Source organism: Myotis yumanensis, unplaced genomic scaffold (assembly GCF_028538775.1).
Source record: "Myotis yumanensis isolate MYYU_CA2020_CCGP unplaced genomic scaffold, mMyoYum1.0.hap1 SCAF_3, whole genome shotgun sequence".
Taxonomy (NCBI): Eukaryota; Metazoa; Chordata; class Mammalia; order Chiroptera; family Vespertilionidae; genus Myotis; species Myotis yumanensis.
Window position 1 is genome coordinate 62,163,750 of NW_027223754.1, and position 24,176 is coordinate 62,187,925.

At 38.5% G+C, this 24,176-nt stretch overlaps 1 protein-coding gene across 1 annotated transcript; it reads right to left on the bottom strand.

The window, feature by feature from the left end:
* Positions 1–3,078: 3,078 nt before the first annotated feature.
* KLF5 (KLF transcription factor 5) lies at positions 3,079–20,872 on the bottom strand. Its single transcript, XM_070408950.1, has 4 exons — positions 20,312–20,872; positions 17,070–17,940; positions 16,037–16,096; positions 3,079–4,877 (listed from the first exon to the last, which is right to left on the bottom strand). Exons 1-4 carry the CDS (start codon positions 20,552–20,554, stop codon positions 4,699–4,701), a joined length of 1,353 nt encoding a protein of 450 aa, XP_070265051.1. The 5' UTR covers positions 20,555–20,872; the 3' UTR covers positions 3,079–4,698.
* Positions 20,873–24,176: the final 3,304 nt, after the last annotated feature.

The window sequence follows — 24,176 nt, forward strand, 5'->3', positions numbered from 1 at the left end:
CAGACAAGAGAGGAGTTAGGGAAGCCCACAAAAGAGAGGGAAGAGAGGGAAAGAGGGCTCGAAACATTTGTGCCCTGTAACGTGGCGTAAAATAGTATTTAAGTTTTAAGAAGATGAGTACAATTAAGTGCTGGGAATCAAAATAAGAGTGAAAGTCTCTACTCACAAGAAAATTTCATAATTCATAGAATTATCAATTACAACTGAATACTGATACACCCCTGATTTGTTACTGGACATATATAAGGAGTTGCTCAAAAAAAAAACTATAGCCTCCTTATTTCAATTTCTAAAAATAAATTTAAGCCAAAAAAAAAAAATTGGAAAAGTTTTTCTCCCAATGAGAAATCCTGGCTAGGGAGTGATTTGTATTATAGTCTCAAGCTGGATATTAACTTGAATGACAGGGAAGAATGAGGACTCAAGAGGCTAGATATACAATAGCTAAGATTTGGAAACAGTGTAAGTGCCCATCAGCAGATGGATTAAAAAACTGTGGTACATCTACACAATGGAATACGATGCTGCTGTCAAAAAGAAGGAACTCTTACCATTTGCAACAGCAATGGATGGTCCTGGAGATCATTATGCTAAACGGAATAAGCCAGTTGGAGAAAGATAAATATCACATGATCTCACTCATTTGTGGAATATAATGAACAACAAACTGTTGAACAAAAATAGAGCCAGAGACATAGAAGCATCCAACAGACCTTCCAACCTAAGAGGGAGGGTGGCGGTGGGCAGTGGGTGTGTGTGTGTGTGTGGCGGGGCGGGGGGGGGGGGGGGGGGGGGGGTGTGTAAGAGATCAACCAAAGGACTTGTGTGCATGCCTATGAGCATAACCAATAGACACAGAGAGTAGGGGGGTGAGGGTGGGTGCTTGCGGGTGGAAGTGGCCAGGGAGAGGTCAATGGGGGAAAAGAATACATATGTACTACTTTAAACAATAAAGAATTTAAATTAAAACAAACAAACAAAAAGAGGCTGGATAAACTTATGATGCCATATTATATAACTGAAAATTTCACTTCAGCTCCAACATCAGAGATTTTCCCATTTATTGAAAATATATAAAATATATAATAATCATACTGATTCTTTGCTTTTCTAAAAATAGTTCTTGCCCTAGCTGGTTTGGCTCAATGGATAGAGTGTTGGCCTGTGGACTGAAGGGTCCTGGGTTCAATTCCAGTCAAGGGCACATGCCTAGGTTTCAGGCTCAATCCCTAGTAGGGGGCATGCAGGAGGCAGCCGATCAATGATTCTCTCTTATCACTGATGTTTCTAACTCTCCCTCTCCCTTCCTCTCTGAAGTCAATAAAATATATTTAAAAAAAAAATAAAAAGTTTATTCTAAAAGTTTAGATTTATAGAATTACTGTAAAGATAAAATGGAATTCCTGTTATATCCCTCCCTATTCTCCATTTTCTATAACTAGAGGCCCAGTGCATGAAACTCGTGCACGAGGGGAGGAGGGTCCCTCGGCCCAGCCTGCACCCTCTCCAATCTGAGACCCTTTGGGGGATTGGACATCCCTCTCGCAATCAGGGACCACTGGCTCCTAACCACTCAAATGTCTGCCTGCCTAATCGCCCCTAACCACTCTCCCCTGCCTGCCTGATTGCCCCTAACTGCCTCTGCCTTGGCCCCCGCCACCATGGCTTTGTCCGGAAGGATGCTTGGAAGAATATCTGGAAGATGTCTGGTCTAATTAGCATATTACCCTTTTATTAGTATAGATAATAAAAGGGTAATATGCTAGTTAGACTGGAAAGCCAAACAACCTTCCTGACATCATCTTGGATGTCCTTCCGGATGAAGCTGCGGCAGCGGGGGTGGAGGCAGAGGTGGTTAGGGACAATCAGGCAGGCAGTTGAGCAGTTAGGAGCCAGTGGTCCTGGATTGCGAGAGGGAAGTCAGACTGCCGACAGTTTAACAGCCCCCAAGGGGTCCCAGATTGCCAGAGGGTGCAGGCCGGGTGAGGGACCCCCCCCCCCCAAGTGCATGAATTTCATGCACCGGGCCTCTAGTAGTTTATCAGTGTCACGCATTTGTCAAAAGCAATAAACCAATATTAAAACGTTAAATTCCAGCCCAGGCCAGTTGCTCAGTGGATAGAACATTGGCTCACGTACAGAAGGGTCCTAGGTTCAATTCCAGTTAAGGTGTGTACCTCAGTTCCTGGCCCTGGTCAGGCACATGCAGGAAGTAACCAATGTGTCTGTCTCTCCCCCTCCCTTCCACTATATAAAAATCAATGGAAAAATATTCAGGTGAGGATTAACAAAAAAAAATTATTAAAAATAAACAAACATTAAATTCCTTATTTTATTCACATTTCGTTTTTCCCTAAAGTGTTTTCTGTGCCAGAATCCCATATAATTTACATTACATTTAGTTGCCATGTTTCCTTAAGCTTCTGTTGTCAGCTTCTCTGATTTTCCGTTTTTCATATGCACAGTTGAGTACTGCGTAAGTTTTGTTTTTATTAGAGAGGAAACGTCAATGGAGGAGGGGAGCACCCTGGGGATCGAGCCTGCAATCCAGGCATTTGCTCGGATTGGGAATAGAACCAGACATTTCGGCTCATGCGAACTGAGCTGAAACCAACTAAACCACACTGGCAGAGACTGGGTAGGTATTTTGTAGAATGTCCCTTAATTGGGATTTGACTTGTTTCTCATCATTCAACTGGGATTATAAGTTTTTAGGAGGAAGACCAAAGTTCTGTTTTCATCACATCAAATCAAAGGTACTAACCAGAAAAAAAAAAAATCAGCATTCATGAATTATGCCTCCCTTTATACCTCTAATCATAGTCTAAAAACAAATTCCCCTCTTTTGTCTTAAACAAAGGTAGGTATTTGTTCAATGCAGAAACTTTTTTTATTAACTGCCCTGATAGGCCCTTTAAACCAGCAGCCGCCAACCTTTTGGACCTCACAGACCACCAGTGGTCCGCGGGACCATTGGTTGGCAACAGCTGTTTTAAAGTTTTGGAAATGTAATTCGGTAGCTTTTGTTTTTCGAAATTTGCCAGTTTTGCTATTATAGGTGAAGAAGGCACAACATGAATCTTTTAGGCACTTTTTATTTTCCAAAAAAAATTGTCATTAATATATAAACATCTCATTCTTTCAAAAAAATTCTACAACTATACAGCTGTTTGCTCCATTATTTGCATAGGAAATGACCACAATACAAAAATAAGAGGGGAAAAAGAAGCAAAACAGCAACCGATTTGAGCTTTTCATTTAGGTAAGTTCCACGTATAAACATTTTGAAGCCGCTTACAAAATATTTACACCACTTGTCATCTATTTACACGTTTTAAGAGCAACTTTTCTAACAAACAAAACTATAATTTATCAAGTTATGAAAATTTTCTAAAAAAACTTACTATATTAGCACAAAATAAATAAACAATATTTTAAAAACAAAATTAAAATTTCATTTCAATTAAGACCCCTTTTGGCATTTTGCTTATTTATTCTGCCCTTTGGTTAATAGCATCAGCATCACATTACTATTTTATATTGCATATATGCAGCACTTGCTTCCTTAAGTTTTCAACATGTCATTTGTAATTAAAGGTAGACACTGAGTCAATATGAACAATATACACTAAACTGCACTGTAATTTAGGTAAAATTACTGTGTCACTGTATATTACATGCAAAATCCACTTAAACTGGCATTTAACCAACAGTACTGCATGAACAAATAACTGCATCATAAATTCAACGTTTTCATACATGAAAACTGCATCATAAATTCAACATTGCCATGTGAAAACTACATAAGTCCTCCGCCTGTAAAATGATACTGTTTAGCTTATTTTAAGAGGTTTAACTTTCATATATTGTAACTATCTTTAAGCTCTTGAGTTCACAATTCATATAAAACTCTTTCATATTTAAAATAAATTCCATTTTAATCAGTGCATTAAATCTGCTTTTTAAGTTCATTTGAATGATGATTATCTTTCCCCCTAGAGAAATGAATTTAATAGGGTTTTAAGAGGTATCTTATAACAAAATTGTAACTGTAAATGTATTCATGGTTATTTTCAAATTACTTATGATTTCTCCCCCAAACTTAGGAAACTTGTAATAAACCTATAAAGCTGATTTGCATATTTACAAAATTTTGAATAGCAAATATAGGCAACTCATAAAAAAAAAACAAAACAAAACAAACACTTATTTGTTCAATGGCTATTTGTGAATTGCCAGGTACACTGTGTACACGTGTAAGGAATTATTCTATTATTGAAAACAACTTGATGTCAAGTAAAATCTTGACATACAATCCAGCCTTCTTCCCTCAGCCTGCCAACTGACTTGTTTACTAAACACGGTCACATTAAAAGATGGTGCTTAGGTAAAAACGCTGCAAACACACATTGCACCCCCACCCCCCTACCCACGCTGAGATGCGCTGCCTGTCATGAGATGAAATCTGCTTGAGTAAAGCCATATACATTACAGCAAGCATTCCAGATTCCTAAAAGGACCAAACACTTTGGCATTAATACAATGTACTCCCTGTTTTCTCAAATATACAAAATATACATTTCCAGTTTTTTGCTTTTTCTTTTTATATATATATAGTTAAGTTTGTAGTTAAAATTTTGCCAAGTGAACTGCAGACCATCAGCGTGATTGTATAGGCACGCAGGCCCTCGCAGCAGCTCAGTTTTGGTGCCTCTTCATGTGCAAGGCCAGGTGGTCGGAGCGGGAGAAGCTGCGGTTGCACACCCCGCACTGGAATGGCTTGGCCCCGGTATGCTTCCGGTAGTGGCGTGTCAGCTCATCAGAGCGGGCGAACCTCCAGTCACAGCCTTCCCAGGTGCATTTGTATGGCTTCTCACCTGTGACAATGAACAAAGAGAAGAGATGAGGTGCCCTGCTTGTTAAGTCAAACATCTTAGATACTGCCTGAAAAGAAATTTTCTTAAAAAAATCATGGTCCAAAAAGAAGTTCATGAATTTTGTTATGGAATTACTTCCCTCAAAGTCATCTAGTGAACAGTGTCAGTCTCATAGAAAGCTACTTCACCTGATTATATAAAGAAAAAGTATTCTGTTTACTACTAAAGAATGAAAAACTTGCAATTTTAAATGTGCAAGCTGAAACAGTGCTCCTGTATAAGTAAATCCATAAAAATGGCTAGACAGCTTGGGTGGCTTTATCATTACTATGGGAACACAATGTCTACAAACCCACAGAGTACAGGACTAATGGCTATAAGTTGGCCAAGAGAGGAAAAAATTAAAGATGGTACTTAGGAGGGAGGGTACTTCTCAGATCACCAATACAATGAATTTAAGGTCACACAACTGCAACCCTTTACACCCTTTACTTCACAAACTGGTCCTCGATGTTTCTTCATTAGCCAGACTAAAACTGTCAGCACATACGACAGTTCCCTTGAACACACAGCCTCCAAAATGGAGTATTAGGGGCACTTGCTCTTAGAAATTCACAGTGGCACATACACATTCAAGCAGAACAAAGATAAAGTTTCAAGTTCAATGGTGTTAAAGTTTTATGCAGCATTTGATATTTAATAAACTCCTCAACCAGATCAGAAAGTCCTGTCCTGATCATTTATTTCACTTAGGTAGTCATGAAACAACCACAATAATTCTAATCCTTGCTGATTCATGCATTCTTTTTTCTTTGTAAAGCACTGCCCATTCTTATACATGATTTGCCAAGTTTCTACTATATGGTTGGCACTGCCCTGAATGCTTGGAATACCACACCCAGCAAAACAAAAATGCCTGGCTTCATGGAGCTTACATGTGTAATATATACTTTTAAAAGTCCCTACTAATCATTCAATCTACCTATTCTTTCACAGCTCTCTTCACTTTAATTGATAACTGAGCTGCTGTCCCATGGCAATTTGTATTACTCTTAATGTTATCTAAAGTTTGCTAATCTTTCAAAACTACTTAGTATTTATAATGCAGTCTTAACTCCCAGTTTTAGAATTAGTTAATCCTATTTGAGATTATGTAGTCCCCTAAATAAATCCTAAAATCTAAGAATCTCCCACTGAACATTAACTAGTAGTTCCTATATGGTATTGCTTTATTATTATAATTTCCTATGAATGTTAAAGATGAGAGCTTGTGAGATAAATTTACATATTAAAGTACTGTTGGTTTATAGCTGAGTTGTATATGGATACATTTTAAAACTCTGAATAGCCAAGCTCTGAAATTCCTTTTAAAATGTTTTCTTCTAAAAGAGAAGAACCTCAGGGTTGCCTGGAACACTATCACCATGAAACTCAACCACCTTTCTGCCTGATTTAGCAGTATCATATTCAGGAAGTTGTAAGATTACTCAACTGTGTCCAAATTTTAAAAGACATTGCCCACATCAACTGAGATTTCTACTACAGCTTGTGCTTAATACGGTTTTGCTATTCTGATAACCAGTCTGATTCTCAAACAAAATTCCGTAAGGATAAGAAGAAAAGGTACAAATTTCACAGAGCCAGGATAGCCAATTATTTCCCATGAGATTTCTTTCAACTCCTTATGGTATGCATCCCCAAGCCACCTTTCCTGTCTCCTCTCCTCTGGCTCTGAACCAAGACACACCTATTTTTATTTTTTAAATTCTTTTTGGTTCCTATCATTCTATTTGTAAAATAGACATCACAGTTCCTGGATTGTTTTTTCTTCTCATAGTAAATTCTAAGATTTTAAGCTAATACACTCAAACCTGTTAAGTAACATAAGAAATAAACTACTTTTCTTTCACTTATAATCACATTTAATCTGTTTAATTCATAGATATGTTTTAGTAATAGCAATAAAGGGAGCTATCACTCTTGCAGATGTAAATCAAATACAAAAAAAATTATTTTTGCACAAGTGATTTGTTTCTCATGAAAAATAAAGTCACAAAAACAAACATGTTGGTTAAATACCTTACTGACATTTAATGGCAAAAGTTATTGCTGCTGTCTGAGGCAAGGAAAAAAAATTCCTGAAGTGCCCCAATTTTAAAAATCATTCTGATTTTTCAGAGTTTAAGAAACAAGGGACACTAGACTCTTTTTGTTCACTATTTTTATTGGCTATAAAGCAATAAACTGTACCAGTATTTTTTAAAGTTTACTTTACTGATTGGTTAGAAAACGGTAGCTATTAAACTTCCTAAAACACTTGGGATTTTGCTCCCAATTTATGCACATCTATAGGTTGTTCAGCCAAGAATACTACCAGTGTCTGGGACATTAGTTATGGGACCAAGGCTTGACTATAAAAGCAAGGACAACCGTTCCCCACTTGGGGCAGTTTCTATGGGATTTGTTCAAGTGTCAACACTGCTCAAGTAAAACACTGTAGAGGAAGCTGGTACCCAATTTCTGGCCAAACAGCCAATTTGTGCCTTTCTTCCTCAGCCAGAAACACTATGCACAGTACTTCTGGGAAACCAAACTGACTTCCTTTAAGTTATTTCAACAGGATAGAACTTTCAAAAGCTTAATTGGATTTTTACAGAATCCTTTTCCAATACCACCAATTTAAAATATTTAGTTAAGCTCTTTCAACATCAACTTTATTTTTAAGTTCTCATGTTGTTAATGTGAAACTTTCCAAAGGCAAAGAGAAAAAAGTGGCAAGTTTGTACAGCCTAGAAAACAAGCTTCCACTTTATCTCTCAAATAAAGTATGCATTTCCTCATTCTATTTTAAAATTACCAGGACTATTTTTGCTAGGAATCCCTAATCTTTAAAAAAAAAAAAAGTCCAAGTTAAACATATACACTATCCATACTGATAAAGTCAATCAATATATTTTATGAAAAATGTTAAGCAAAAACAATTCCAGGCACAGGCACAAACATCCGTTGAGCACATATTCCAGAGTTAGGCACTTCTCATAGTGTCACACAGTCCTCACAATAGCTCGAGTTAGAAGCAAAATGATGAGCTCCACATTAAGAATCCTTGCCTGCCACTTATCCCTAATGTCCTTCTTAAACCCTCCATTAGCAAACATTAATACGCTCTATATGAATGATTTAGAGAACACCTACACAGTGTTCAAATTTATTTAAAGATTTCAAAGCCACTTCTGAAGGTCGGTTGAGGAACAGTTTAAGGGACTCGGAGTAGGCCTTAACCCAGACTATCTGAAGCACCGAGCCCTGAAATCTGACCTGTGCTGGCATTGACAATCCCAATACTATCTAACAATGGTTCCCCTTTATTCCAGGCTAAGTGAATTTGAGTGGGTTAGCCACGAAACATGTTTGTGAAGTATTCGAAAAATCTTTAATGATGAGCTAAAAAATTCTTGTCTCCCCCCACCTCCCCCGTGATGAACAGGTAAAAAATGACTTCTGAAACTAGCATAATACAATGGGAGGTTTCTCTGCTCTGCTGAACATATTCAATAGACTCATACCAAGGCCTTTGCCTAGGATGTTCTACATAAATTCTTCTAACAAAAGAAAAATATCATAGGTGAAAATATTTTTAGTTATTTTGTGACTTTTTAAAGGTTTATTATAGCAGCCCAGCGGGCATAGCTCAGTGGTTGACCATCGACCTATGAACCAGGTGGTCATGGTTCGAGTCCCAGTCAGAGCATGTGCCTGGGTTGTGGGCTCCACCCCCAGTGTGGGGCATACAGGAGGCAGTTGATCCATGATTATCTCTCTTCATTGATGTTTCTATCTCTCTCTCCACCTCCTTTCCTTTCTAAAATCAATAGCATGTTGTTGTTTTTTAAGTTTATTACAGCAAAGCTACATATCTGGTTTTCTTTCAGAAAGCTAAAAGATTATCCAAATCAATGACATCTGATAAAGGCTAAAACCATCAGAATTAAAGCCAATGTTTAGTAAATAAGAGTGTAACCTGTACTAAATGACTTGCAAAATACAACAAATAAGACTTGGTCTCTGGCTTCCAAGAACTTAAAATCCATATCCTATTTGGAGACTTAAAACAAAGCAAACTGTTTAAAGTGGAATAAATCATTTTAATAATTAGTACTTAATTCTTAAAATTTGAGTCTTTAAACTCAAAACAAGCTCATATTTCAGAAGGAAAATATTTTCATGCAATTTAATAATTAGATTTTTTTCAATAATTAGAGACTTAAGGAATTTTAAATTCTAAAACAGTCTTTATATATTTAAATAAAAGGTAAAGAAAAAAGAAACATTAATCCCCAAATTAAAGAAATCCACAAATATTAGATATTAAATATCTAAAAAAAGATAAAGTAGGATGATTTAGGCTCATTAATTCCTAATTTTATATGTCAATGCCAGTAATTTAATGCTCAATGTAATACATCTATACTTGGAACAGAAGGGTAGGCGGTTCATTTTAAAGATAAGTATTATTAGTATTTATAAAATGCATCTAATATTTAATAGAGTATCCCTATCAATAATGTCCCCAACTTTAAACAAACTGATTACTTTAAAAGACATATTAAGTAAGACAATCCCTTCTTTCTCCCTGTTGGTCAATTGGTATTTAACTTATTTCTTTAAAATCTGATTCTCCTTTACCTCTTCAGAAAACCTCTGAACAGTCTAGGAAAGATTTCTGGCCCCCAGCATCAGTTAAATTCCCTCTGAATGACTGATTTCATTTGCATCTATACTGCTGTATGAAGGCTTCAAATAGCTATATTTTGCCTCAACTGGCTTTGAAAGTTCCTCAAGGACAAACACTGGCTTTTATCCTGGCTGTAAATGCCACACTTCTCCTAATACTTCTTTAGAACAACCACATATTTGGCTGAAGTCTGACCAGCTCTGTTATTTTCATTAATGAAAGTGTAAGAGACAGGAAAGCATCTAGTGTGAGTCTATTGGATTATCCTTTCTTTATGGCCCCACCTGCAATAAGGCATTTTCTATACTGCCTCAGACCACTGAGGATAATCTGACTAAATGAGGGTTTATGTGAGAATCGTGCATGTTCAAAATCAGTTATTATTCATACTATAGTTGTACAGGAATAGATAAACTCTACATAAACAAGTTTTCTTTTACAGTATTAGATACATTTGATGGAAACTAGGACGTTCTGGAGGCCCTACTGCTGGTCAGAGGGAGTGAGGGGACTCCTCCTGGGAACAAAGAACAGTAATCTGCCGAACCTAAAGGGGGCTGGATCCGGGGGCTAAACTGTCAAAGGTCAGTCTACATCCCAGCAGAATGAATCTCTGGGCTCCTAAGCTATTGCTACTTCTGAGGGTTCTCAACAAAAACAATGGAAAACATCCTCTATCGTTAACATTGGAATGAAATACCAATTGTTGAGTCTAAAGACAACATTCAGATTCATTTTCTCATAATAAGGGTCCAAACTAAAATTTTTTTAAAGTATCGAAATATTTTACCTTTACTTTTTTGACCAAATAGAAAAATTCCATGTTTTCATTTTCCCAGCACTGAATGAGTAGTAAATATTCTGTTTTCTTTTATTTTTTCTATCACCATTTATCTCCCCACACCCTCCTCCACCTCCATCTACCCCTCTCTCCCCCCCAGTCACCACACTGTTGTCCATGTCCATGAGCATCTTTTTTTTTTCTTTTTTGTTCAATCTCTCCCTGTCCCCCGGCCCCACCCAGCAGAGCTGTCTGCCTGCTTTCTATCTATGAATCTGTTTTTATTTTGCTTGTTAGTTCGTTTGTTCATTAGATTCCACATATGAGTGAATACATATGGTACTTGTCTCTCTCTGGTTTATTCCTTTATCTTAATTTGGATTGAACAGGAGGATTCCTCCCAACTCTAAGGTTTGCATTCATAAAGTTATTAAAAAAGAAATTTATTCTTCTGCCTAGGTATTTTTTAATGGAAGTTAGTGACAGGGTACTTCTAAAACAATAAGCTACCCTTAATCAGAATTGTTGGAGATCCTTGAATATAAGTAACACAGGCTGACAGAATAAGAATGCTGCTACAGAGATACTTTTACTAAAGTAGGACATTACTTTGTTTCTAAGCTTTCACCAGAAAAGATGTAGGTCGTCAAGCAAACAGCTACTACATTCTATAGAACTAAGAATATCTGGCAAAGTAAAATCACCTTGGGTGATTAAACTACCTTTACAGCTGAATGTTTCTATCTCAACTTCAGCAATTCTATTTAATCTACTTAGAAGTGATCTTCTCCCACTAGTTTATAAGAAAAGAGAAGAAGTTCTCTGCAAGATCGGTAAAAAATGCAATCAAATTAAACTTCTTAACCTTTGACAAGCTTTATCATTGCAGAAAAAAAATTTCCTATGTAAATGTTTTTCAGATGAAAGAACAAGTCCTAGAAGCAAAGTTTAATCTTCCTAGTGAGAGTCATTAAAAAGAAATTGTTTCTAAGCTTTCAAACTCATAAATACCTTTCCAGAGGTCTGAGACCAGCAAGTCTCTTAACCACTACTTTTTTTCTTTACATAAGCTTGAAACTGTCAATATATAAAATAAAGCTACAAATGACAACAATTTAAGAATATTTATGTAGTAACATCTAACACTACAGGCTAAATATGATGTTTTTTTCCTGCATAGTTTTGAAATATAGACTCAAAAACTCATTGGGCATTAAATTTCAATCTGGAAAACTTTTAACCTCTACCAGTAACACAAATTACACATTTAACCAACATTGATCCCTAGATCCAAACTGTATCATTCATCTCCATTAAGTCCAGATATAATATATATATCCTTATGCTGATTTTAGTTCTAAATAATTTCCTAAGAAAGTGAAATCCTTTATATTTTTAAAAGCTGTTCACACTCTTTTCCACATTTCCACACAAAAAAACTCATTTTCAGAACATTTTTAATATTTCTTTTAGTGGGAAAATGACAGAAATAAAAATATTGTCAGCACTGTCAATATTTTAAAATAAAGTTATACCTAGCATGTTTAATAGGTAATAATGTAGAGCAAAGAATTATACAGAAATTTATACCTAAGGATTTTTTGGTACCCAAACTGAGACTAAAATCAATGCTTAGCAACAAATCTCAAGCAGAGATTATGCATTTTCAAACACACATAGTAACATTTTAATATAAATGTCGTTAGGAAATAGTGTCCTACATAATCATCAAGTAAGGCAGAACATGGGAATTTACCCCTTCCCACACAACCAGGCTTAGGCTAAAAATCTTTCTCAGACTTCCTACGGAATCCCGAACACAGCTCACTGTGCAATGCAGCACTACCAGTGAGTCCATTTTGTGTTCCTATGGTATTTGTAGGTTTCCATTTTCTTTTGTGGGGTTGTTTCCAATTGTCCTTTTCCTGTCAACCCTTAGCAAGCCATTTTGGGATCAGTGCACCTTAACAGCTCGTGCGTAGAGTCACTTGAGCCAAGTGTGCATGCTGCTCAAAGACTTTTTCTGTACAAGTGCTCATTTTCTGCCCTGTTCCAGATAGCCGAGACTGATAAGTGATCTAAAAATGTTACTAGACCCTAATTTCCCAACTGCTTTAGCATAGCCCCTAGGGTTAAGTACATATTCACACATATGACTAAAACCACTAGATTTCAAACATCTGTATTGAGTTCACTATTTTTCAGAATTTTATCTTTGCAAAGTATGTTTTCCCTAACGTGTGAGAGCACAAGTTTCAAAGAAATTTCCACATTCAATGTAAAAAAAAGTATTTTAACTTATGGTACTCATAAGCATACAAAAAAAAAAACAGTATGAGTGGTAAGAACAACTTTTCAATTTCTTCCAAATTTTTCTTTGTACTTATATTCTGAGTTATTTTAAATGTTCATTATGAAATTAAAGATAGGTATATGAACAAAAACAACTATATCACCGGTTGCAGTAGGTTTTTAATCTGATTCATGAATTGGTTTAACGGGCACAGAGATTTGCAAGGGCAAAAGGGTATGTGAATTTTGAGAAAAAGCAAGGTGCTTGGGAGCACCTTTTAAACCGCGGCAATGCAATGAGTAGCCCCTTGAATACATCCTGAGGCAAACACAAATTTCAGTAATATTCACATTTAAATGTTGTTATAAGTACAAATATTTTGATTTGGAAATTTACCACTTCTTGACACTTACCTAGAAGCAGCCACGATTATGTCTAACCAGAGGCATGACATGGCGTTCCAAGTAACACACACAACCACCCACACACCCCTATATGAGGGGTACCTCTATAAGTCTGTAAGTACGCCATCGTGTACATAAAGACATAACATGCTTTTAAAAGTGAAATATCATTATTTCCTAAAACAGAGTCAGATATTTTGTCTAACCATACAAAGATAGAACTTTGTATTATTTGTCTATTCTTTCTGAATAAAAAAACCCCAAAGGGTATGAACTTAGAAAAAACTTGAATGCTATGAGACTTCTGGTTCAAGAAAACATCTACTCTTTCATCCAAAATTGTTTTTGAAAAGTCTTGTTTTGAAAAGACTATTTCCTTATGTTCAATTTGCAAGTCTTTAAGAAGCATTTGCAATCTGAAAATTCGGAATAAGCAATAGAATTCAGATGTAGGTTGTTTTAATTGCTTATATCATTTTTAAAGCATAAGGTAACTTGACATTTTAAAGCATTTACAATTTCATTCCAAAGAAATGCTAGGGTGCTTCATATTCTGCCTGCAAAATGGCAATCATTTAAAAAATAACTTTTATATTGTCAAATAGAAGATCAACATTTCCATATAGATTGGGCAAGGGAGGACAGAGAGAAAACAAGAAAAGCTATTAAATGAGAGAAGTACTTTAGAAATGCCTGAGCCTTAAAAAGGAGGGGGAAAAAAACCAAAAAACCCAAGCCTTTGCTGGCTTCAGATACATTCATTAAAAACAACAGGCAGGGTAGGGAGGATGCAATGAGAGAGGTAATTTTAAAAGGCATTGTCTAGAAACTAGAAATGAGGAGAAAACAACCTCAATGCTCTATGATTACCCAAGAACGGGTTTAGCCAGATGAACAAGTCTGTTACAAACCCTCCCCAAGGCATCTGAAAGACTATCAAACAAAACTTTATTAAACTGGATTAAATGGTTTCACTCATTAGATGTCCATGGCCACACTGTTTACGATCACGTCAAAAAAAAGGTGATGCATGGGACCCAAACTAGGCTTCAGTCCTCTTTTCGGTTTGTTTTTATTAGTACAAGCTTTGTTAAGACAACCCACTATTAAATTTCTTCGCCAGCAGGTCAAGTTCCAGAATTGTAGGTATAAGCATTCAGAGCACTAAACCCTGACTTGCAGGGGTTGCAAGGCCATTTAGATATGCTCTGACTACATCCCTGCCAATAGCACTTGATTACATCGCTATATGCAATTGCACCCCTCTTTTATTAGGAGACTTTAACCTCATGAAAAACATGTTCCCCTCCTATCTCTCCTTTCAAGGACTTAAAAAAAACAACAACCCCACAACACAATAGTTCGAATTTTTCAAAGTTACTTCTACTTCCTTAATAAAAATTCAGGTAAGAACCCATTTTCAATGTTTCCTTCCTTAACATATATAGATTGTACACAAAAGGATATTTCAGCATTTCTATATGGAATGTATTCCTGGCCTTGTCATTTGTATTTTGAAAACTTTAGATTGAGTTTATTCTACATTTAATGGGAGTTTGTTCAACTATAAATGTAATTTCTACTTTGGGCTGATTACATAGGATCTTTTCCTTCATACAATCTATTTGTCTATATCTGAAAATGAGAGACCCAAACAATCCATTTCATTGATTCATAAAAGAAATGTCTTTTCTTTAAAAGCAGTTTCTCAGAAAGCCCTGGAATCTACCACGTTGTTGCCAACACTATGTAGGTTTTAATAAGCAGCAAGCAATACCTAACAGGCATACAAAATGTCTGCAGTCATATTCCTCTCAGTGCTGTCTCAGAACTGACCTCCATTCAAAGGCTTTTACTTTTAAATGCAGCAGTTAGAGATAACTACTTCATTTATCAAAACTCAATTTCCATAGTAACATCTAGCCTGGGGAGATTCAAGTCCTTACACTAATCCAACAACCCATTCAAAGGAACTGTTGAATACTTTGGTTTCCATAGCAATGATGGAATAAAACATTTTGCTAGGTCATTGCTTTTATTAGCAAACTTATCCTTTGAACTTTATGTTAGGCTTTGTTTAATGAGAGAAAATAAAACATAATCACTTTATATAAGTTCTTTCCTTTAGTGCTATCCTTTTAACCAAAATCACAAATACTAACCACCTTTATGTTTGAAAATATTTTGGGTATTTGGATGGTTTGAAAGCATGCCAACTGGTTTCAACCTAAAATGGGTTCTGATACAAAGTTTTAAAATTAAAAAGCATTTGATTGTATACATCTGACAAAATAAAATGTTTATAAAATCTTAAAGCACATTTTGAAAAAGGATGAAATATAAGCTAGAATCAAGTCTTTCAAATGCATCACATGTGGGCTGGGATAGGGTGTAGACAAACTTCTAAACCACGACCCCATCTCTGTTTGATTTTAATACTCTGTAATTTCCGCCCTTCCTTTCATCAAGCACATAAAACATGCTCAACACTGATTTCAGGCTAATGGGAAAACTAAAGATAATGTATTAAGCAGTTATGCTTTACATGCTAAATGGGCAAGTTTTTAATGTTTAATATAGCTTTATAGAAGCCAACTGATTTGTTAAAGAAAAAAATTAGTTCCATTTTTTTCCCTTTATGATAAGAAATAGCAGTGCCATTACAAGTTTTAAAATCCATTAGTAAACATGATTGTTTACATTTTTAGGTAATTAATTCTATGTGAGGTGACAGGGCAAGGCCTTAGCGAGGGAACATCAGCCTTCCTGGAACCAGACTTTTTCACTGAGCTGAATTTTGAGCCAAGCCAGGGCTGAAAAGGTAGGCCATTAAAAAATAAAAGTTGACAGAAGAAAGAAGAGATCAAACAAGTGTTGGCTTTTAAAAGGATGAATACCACTTACACTATTTACACAACTCACAGAATTAACAAGAAAATTACATACCAGTATGAGTCCTCAGGTGAGCTTTTAAATGAGAAGACTTCGTATAAACTTTTGTGCAGCCTAAAATAAAGCAGGAGAGGAACAGCTTGTCATTTTGGAGATCCTTTGAAATCTTTACATTTGATGATTCAGTGTTTAAAATCTGGCTTTAAAGAAGAAATCTCTCATGCTAGATAGCTGAAGCTTTAGCTTTAAAAAGCACTTCCCTATTACCTTATTAAAGTGATTTGCTTTATGTATGTATCACTTTAGCAGAAAGAGGATAATGAGCCAAGCTACAAATGGGAAATGTGTTTATATTCCAGTAGATGCTTTATAGTAAGTAGTAACATATACTTCAGTGATTTAAAAATTTTAATGGCTTCAGAGCTGACAATGTTAATCATTATCCAAGATGACTGCCATTTTCTGTACCCCTAACGTTTCTTGTTTTTTCATTTAGTATGGCATGCCCTATCATGTACCATAGCCAATAAATTATACCAGCAACTTGCAAATATATTCATTACTGTCATCAATTCATATTTTGGGTCATGTATGTCATTCAAGAATGAGCATATATGGACTACCCTTAAATCTATTGGGGAGACAGTCTTATCTTATAGCAGCCTTACTCAATCCCCACGTCATTACCACACCATATTTTCTCCTACCTTACTTAAGGAATCTTTTTTCAGGGTACTTAATTTACAATTAAAAGCTCCAATTTATGACTGAAGATTATGTTAAATAAAATAACTCTGGCATTAACTAAAAATTCTAATTTTTATTTAACATTAAAGAAAAAAGTCTAAATAACTTTTTCCCAGAATTTAGTCTAGCCTTAAAAAAAAAAACACACCTCAAATAAGCAATAGACAACTAAACGGAACAACCAGGGAAAGGCACCGAGACTGGGATATGAAAAGAACAAAGTAGCTGATTTTTATTGTCAAGCACTACTGCCTATGGAATTTTAAAACCTGAGTTTGGAAAAAAGCACAAAGACACAAACATTAAATCGATGATGCTTCAACCAGGTAAGACCACATACCAGGGTAATCGCAGTAGTGGATGCGTCGTTTCTCCAAATCGGGGTTACTCCTTCTGTTGTATCTGACAGGTTGGATGTTTTGCGAATTAACTGGTAGGGTGGCAGGTAAATTTGGATTGTGAATTGCCAGTTTAGAAGCAATTGTCGCAGCATAGGATGGAGGTGGGGTTAAATTCTGGAGCATCTCTGCTTGTCTATCTGGACTTCCAGGCTCTGAGCTTGGTGGTGACGGGGGGAAGTAAGTGGCCTGCTGTGGAAGAAACTGACTTGGCATTGTGTATGTGCAAGGGGGCATGCCCTGGAACTGTTTCATCGTAGTCTGCGGGACGGCAGAGGTGTGTGTGTTAAGGCCTGCCATGGCGGCTGACATAGAAACATTAAGAGTGTCCATGACTGCTGTCTGGTTTGTAGAACTGGGCATATCTAGATCCGGTGTATTCAGCAGCTGGTACAGGTGGCCCTGCGGGGGGACAGAGAGATGAAGATCTGGTGTAGGAAGTTCTTGTTTGATGAAAATATTGTTCACCTCTGGAGCTGCGGTCTGGTGTGAGCTGAATATACTGGTGAACTCAGGGAGGGCCTGGGTTGGGGCCGGAGGAGGGGCAGTCGTTTCACTCTGGTGGCTGAAAATGGTAACAGGTTCGGTCTTGATGTGTGTTACGCACGGTCTCTGGGATTTGTAGAGGCCAGTTCTCAGGTGAGTGATGTCGGGGAGGAAGACGTTCATGTTGATACTGTAAGGTAACCCTTCACTGTCAGTGAAGAACTGGTCTACGACTGAGGCACTGTCTCGTCTATACTTTTTATGCTCTGGAATTATAGAAACTGGAGGAAGCTGAGGTGTCAGATACTTCTCCATTTCACATCTCGTCTGGAAAAAAAAGAGAGATACAAACATGCATAATCCACCTAATTCATCATCTCAGGAAGGATAAACAAACGGTGCTTACTAAAAATTCCCCAACAATCCTTGTGAAAAGTACTTGGGCAAACTCCTTCTAACGTTGCTTATAAACATATCAGGTTTATTTGTCAATTGTGTAATAACTGGTTCATCAAACCTTACGAAACTCTGTAAAACATGTATTTGGTAAAATCGCTCCCACAATCAACTGCGGACAAAAAGTGAATGAGGCAAATCAAGAAAAAAAGGAAGCAAACAGAGAGCATACTCCTTTCTGATGCAAGAATATGGTACACCTTATCGCTCACATACAAGGAGAATTCCCTGCCCATCACAGTTACGTTTGCAACTATAGTACAGTATTGTAATGTTGCCAAACTACTATGTTCATATCATACAGGTCTTTAAAGTGTGTGTGTTTTTTAACTAAGCAAATCTTAAATATAATATAGCAAAGTTGTGAGGTTGTGTGGGGTTTGTTTTGTTTTGTTTTGGCTTGGATATTGCTTAAATATCGAATATAAAACGTATTCCTTAGCTATTTCGGTGCCTTTCTTTTGGTTTACAATTCAATAGAAGCCTAAATACAATGTTTTGATCAAAACATAGTATCCACTGAAAGAACAAGTTCACATTCAACATTTGTTCTAAATGTTGATTTTAATCAGCAGATTCTGTAATTGGTTAATATGATAATGAAATGTTCCTATTCATATCCCTATCTGAAACAGATCTTTAATTACCTAGGGGAAAATCACTCCCTTGGTAGAGTGGTGCTAAGGCGCCCGTGGGTGGGGAGAGGCTGCTGTATGGCCAGCACAGTCACCAGCAAAGCATTTATCATGTCCTCCTCGGTGGGACAACGCTACATTCCCCCTTGCTCTGTAAAAAGCTCCGTCAAACCTTACACTCTTGGTGTCTCCTATGCAAAACAAATTGATACCTGAATGAACCAAATCGTTTTCAAATGGTGCTTTTTTTAAAGTAGATAATCCAACTTGTAACAAGCCTTACGCTTTTTTGCGGCTATCTTCTCTCCTAGTATAACATATAAACTCATCTCCTGTTTTAACACCGAAAAGGAAATTTAAAAAGTACATCCTAACTAGATGGCTCACAAAGTGATTAGCCGTGACATCTTCATAGGTGAATAATAGTCTTTTTTTTTTTTTTTTTTTTTTTTTTGGCTACTACTTAAGCTCAAAAGCATTTCATATCGGCCCTCGTATCATTTCGGTGAGGATGCAGACTCGGTTTCCCGGATAAACACGATTTAAAAATAAAATTAACGCTCTGGTCATGTGAGTCACATCTCTGACAAATGCCACTGCCCATTCACAGCACGGCGACGCTCGCAGCCCCCCCCCCCCCGCCCCCCCCACAGTAGGAGCCGAGCAGCAAATATACCATGTACCAAGGGGCTATTACATGAAGCGCCTCTAAATAAACCCAAGTAAACCCTTTCGTGCACTTCGCTCCCGTGGCGGTTAGTGGTTTCTGATTTTAGCTCTTCCAGCTGTTTGAGTGTGGGTATGTTTCCAATTTTTTTTTTTCCTTGGGACAGGCTAAAAGTCCCGGGAAGTTTTTTCTGGGCTATATGACTCCCCTGCGTGGGCGACAGAAACAGGCGGTTGCTCTAATTCGGCTGCCGGGCAAGTGTAAGAGCCAACTGCCAGCTTTCAGCGCGGCTCCGGGAGGAAATTTACGCGCACACGAAGAAAACAACACCCCAGCTTTCTTTTTAGGTAAAAAATAAAATAAAATAAAAATAAAAAATAAACACTCCAATACAACCTTTGCTTTTCCGGCCTCCCAAAGGCAGCTCCCCGATCGCGTCTAGAGCGAGGTGAGCCAACAGATAAGAAAATAGGACCCCCAGGAGGGCCCCTCCCCAGCACCCCGATTTGCGTTTCCACTGAACACCAGACGACGTGCGACAGGGGGGCACTTCCAAGGCCCGTGCACCGAACTGAGTGGGGGATGAAGACGCAGGGCGCAATTCAATTTGGGCGAGAGGTAGGAGGTCTGATCCTCCAAATGTAAGAAAAGACCAAAGGTGCCCGTGAGCACCCACTTCCCTTTGACCTTTCCCTGACGGACCGGCCAGGGCAGATTCATCTAGGGGGGCCCCCCGCCCCCCACCCCCCACCCTTCAGATCGACTTTCTCCCTGCGAAATGGGGTGCCCCGGCCAGGAGGGCAGGGCGGGGCTGCCCACCCCGCTCCGGCTCTCGGGGAGCCCCGACGCACGCCCCAGCCTGGAGCGGCCCCTGTCGCCCGCGCGTCGCAGCGGCGGGACACGCCCGAACCCCGGGAGGGAGGGGAGCCGCTCTTCCTACCTGGACCAGCTCCTCGGGGGGCAGCCGCGGGCCCGGCGCGGGCGGCGGCGCGGGCTGCGGGGGCTGCGCCTGCGGGTGGTGGTGCGGGTGCTTCAGCTCCTCGCCAAAGAGCGCCGCGTCGCGGGCCGGGTTCGCGGCGCCCAGCACGGGCTTGAGCTGCGCGAACACGGGCTCGTCCTGCGGGGCCGGTGGCTGGGGCACGGGTCCCAGGCGGGCGCTCAAGGATAGCACCCGCGTAGCCATGGGCACTCGGGGGGGCGGCTCCGGTCGCTGGGCGCGGGTCGAGAGCGCTGCCCACTTTGCGCGCGCTGCTTCGGGCCGGCGAGCTCCGCGCGGGGCCGCGGGCGGAGGAGGGGGGGCTCCGGGCGGACCCCTCCGTCTACGGTCGGCACGGTGTTCGAAGGCGCGCACGAAAAGCACAACTCTTCCGCTCCGCCACGCGTAAACGCCGGCGTCCTCCGGGCGGCCACTTTCTCCCGCCCCGCCCCGCCGCGCTCTCTCTCTCGCCGGAGCCCGCTCCCGCCACCGCCGGCCTCCGTGAGCGAGCGACGAACGCGCGTACCTGCCCCGCGACTACTGACACTTGACGCCCGCGTCTATTTTACCCAACTCCTGGTGGGCGTGGCCCGCCAGCCAGACTGGCAGCGCGAGGGCGAATCCGGAGGCCCCGAGGCCGGCCGGGCCGGAACGGCTAGCCTATGAGAAGGAAGAAGTTCCCCCCGAGCCCCGCCTCCGCCGCGCTGACCGCACCCCTCTGGAGCCACGAGCTTCGCGCTCAGGGCGGCCGCGCAGTTTGTACACAAGTTCCCAGATCGGGGGCTGGCGGAGCCGGGGCGGAGGGAAGGGGAGAAGCCGGCGGAGCCTCGGAAGAGAGGGAATTAGGGTGGAGACGTGGAGGGCGAGCTCTCAGGACTGTTCTCTGCCAGGAATAGGAAGAAAGACAGTTTTGCACGTCTTAGGTGTTGTGCAAGGACCTGAAACTCAAAAAAGTTGAAACCCAGGAGGCAGCTGGGAGGGGGCGCTAAGGTTTTGAAAGACTTGTTTAATGAGTGTATATTTTTAAATATACAAAATGTACCTTTCTTTAGCGGAAAACTAGGGACGGTGATAAACAAATTAAAGAGCAGATCTTGTCCCTGTGTTTCTTTATCAGTGAGTATATCCATTTAGCAAAGCAAATTAGACGTGAGGTGGATAAAAGGTTTAATGGCAGGTATTTTTTTTTAAGCCCATGCATAAAAAGCTTGTTTTTTTCTTACAGTATTGAAGTGGTAAGAAGAAGTTTTCACACACATTTCTATCTCGTATCTGTGTATGAAGGGAAGGATAGACCATATAAATTTTTAAGTTTTTAATACACTGTTGATTCCAGCTTAGCATGGAATCTAATTTAAGCACTAACGACTAGATCAAATGTGTTTAAATAGACATTACATCTTTGACTTATTTTTGCTAGAACTGTATGTTCAAAAAATGGAGTTTAATGTTTACAAAGCAGAAACGTAGCACATTTACCCAACACCGTGGCACCTTTTCCTACGAAAAAAGACAACCAAAGAAGCCACAATCATTAGACACGCAGCAGCTCTGAAAACGGGGAATCCAAATTTGTAGGAAAGTAGTAGCCAAATATGTTACTGTCCGTTTACTGTTATAATGGGAAGGTGAATTTTTGCCATCAATCACCTAAGAAAACCACTTCCCTTAATCCTTAATGTTCTTGTACATGATTTTATCTGGCTTATTTGGAAGCCCGAACAATAAACTGCAATAAAGATGCCTGGAATATTACTACATATGCATGTATGTTGACAGCACATTGTACCAGTAGACAATTTTATATATACAATTTTACATATACTACTCATCACTTCACAGTAAAACAGCTTGAAAAAAAACAATTTGTAGAAAAATGTTAACTTCAAAGAGTAAATCTATCAAAGGTATGGCTCTCACTGAAGTGTGTAGATTTTAAAAGTTAATATACACATTAAGTATTAGAGGTATTTATTTATTATTAAAAAACAATATGCTGTGAACTTTTTCCCTTTTCAGTCTCTTTTAATATAGCTGTGACCACTGCTTTCAGAGAATGCTGGACGACTATTTTCATGTTACCAAAGTATTATTTTATGTGTTTTTGCAAACATTTTTCTAAGAAAACAATCCCATATTACTCACCTTCACCTAATAAAAGCTATCCTGATTTTCTCTAATATTGATTCCAATTATGTAGTTACATAACTTTAAAAGTTTATAGAATTGGTATGGGATTTAATATAACTGTAAAAAATGATCTTTGAAAGATTTTTAGTTATCTAATGCTGATGACATGATCAAGCCTGAGTGTGATATAGACAACTCTGAATAGAATTCTGTATTCTTTTTAACTTTAATCTAAATCTAACTTAGAATTAATACACTTTGGTATCCATTTTTTCATTTAAGCCTATCTAGACCTTTCCTTTTGTCTTTCTTTTTACCAATGTCAGTGGCCTGTTATTTCAACCTAAGTTTTCACTGCAATAAAATCGAGATATTAAACTAGAAATGTTTCTACATCTTACACCATTTTAAAACATGATTTTATTTACAAAAGCTTCCCCAATGCAAACAAAAACAACAAAAAAACCCCAGCTATTTGATAAATCTTTAATAAGATATTTTTATAGTCCTGTTCATTTTCCCCCCCACATTTCCACTTTCATTAAAGAATATAGATATTTGAACCTGGCTATGGGTGAGCTTGCAGCACATTAACAATAGAAAAGCTAACTACAATTTTTTTTTGCTCGAATACAGTAGCATTTATTTAAATTTCATTTCTGACATAAGGATTCAAGAAATAGGGCTGCCACTTTTAAGTAATGGTTTCTCTGAAATGCCCAGCTCTGCAATCTCACAGAAAATAACTAGCTTACACTGTACAATAGTACGGAAATTGGAAAGTAATCCTTTTTTTGTGACATTTGCCATGTGATTCTGAACATATAAAGAACATGTTCAACCAAGCTTACTTGCTGTTGCTGTTAACACAAATGCTACAGCTGCAAACCTTCTTCATCGACTTAGCAAAAAGGGTTAAAACTTTGATAAATATTTTTCAAATGTTCCAGGTTCTACACTGGCCTGATGCCAGACAGTGTGAATGGACAGATCCTCAATTACTTTGAACTTTCTAGTTCTTTGCATTCCTTCCTGCTTAGTAGTGCTGTGCCATTAAGAAAGATAGGAGAAAACAAAAAACAAATGTCAGGTTTCAGAAATCAATTAGTGGCCTGGCAGTGGTGTGTTAACTGAACTGTGCCAAAACAGAGAATACTGAGGAAAAGAAATAAAAAAAAAGTTGAGTAGTTAAGTTAGGTAGGAGGGTAAGCATAGAAGCAGCGTGCATACTTAAGTCCTTAGTCACTGGGCAACACAGATTTAGTCTTAGAATAAACCATAAGTGTCACTATCTTTACGGGAATAAGTACGCCTGAATGTGTGGGGGCTGAACAGGCATTCAGCGATGGGGGTGGGGGGAGTTTGAAGGAGGCTGTGGAAAAAAAAAATGGGTAAATAGCTTCTGAATGATGAGACGAGAAAAATATGGAGCTATCACTAGGGCAATGTTCACAGGAGGACAAGGGCAAAGGAAATATCTGTGTTCAGTTGTTTGGCCAAAATGCCAGGGAGAGTTTGAAATTAAGGAATCTAGAGCGTTTTAGATAACATTTTATTCACTTTGATTTGAAAATATTAATGGAATATCCCAGTTATGTAATATCACAATCAAATTACTGAGTGATTTTGGGCCACAGGAAAAACACAAGAATGGGTAAAAAAATAATAATAATAATTTATAAGGGCGTAGATTTTTCAA

Bases quoted from the DNA above. Each gene is read 5' to 3' on its own strand.
- KLF5 (XM_070408950.1), bottom strand. From the start codon at position 20,554: ATGGCTACGCGGGTGCTATCCTTGAGCGCCCGCCTGGGACCCGTGCCC. The intron at 17,941-20,311 runs GTAGGAAGAGCG...TTTTTTTTCCAG, and splicing joins CCCCCGAGGAGCTGGTCCAG to ACGAGATGTGAAATGGAGAA. The intron at 4,878-16,036 runs GTATGTAATTTT...TCATTGTCACAG, and splicing joins TCACCTGAGGACTCATACTG to GTGAGAAGCCATACAAATGC.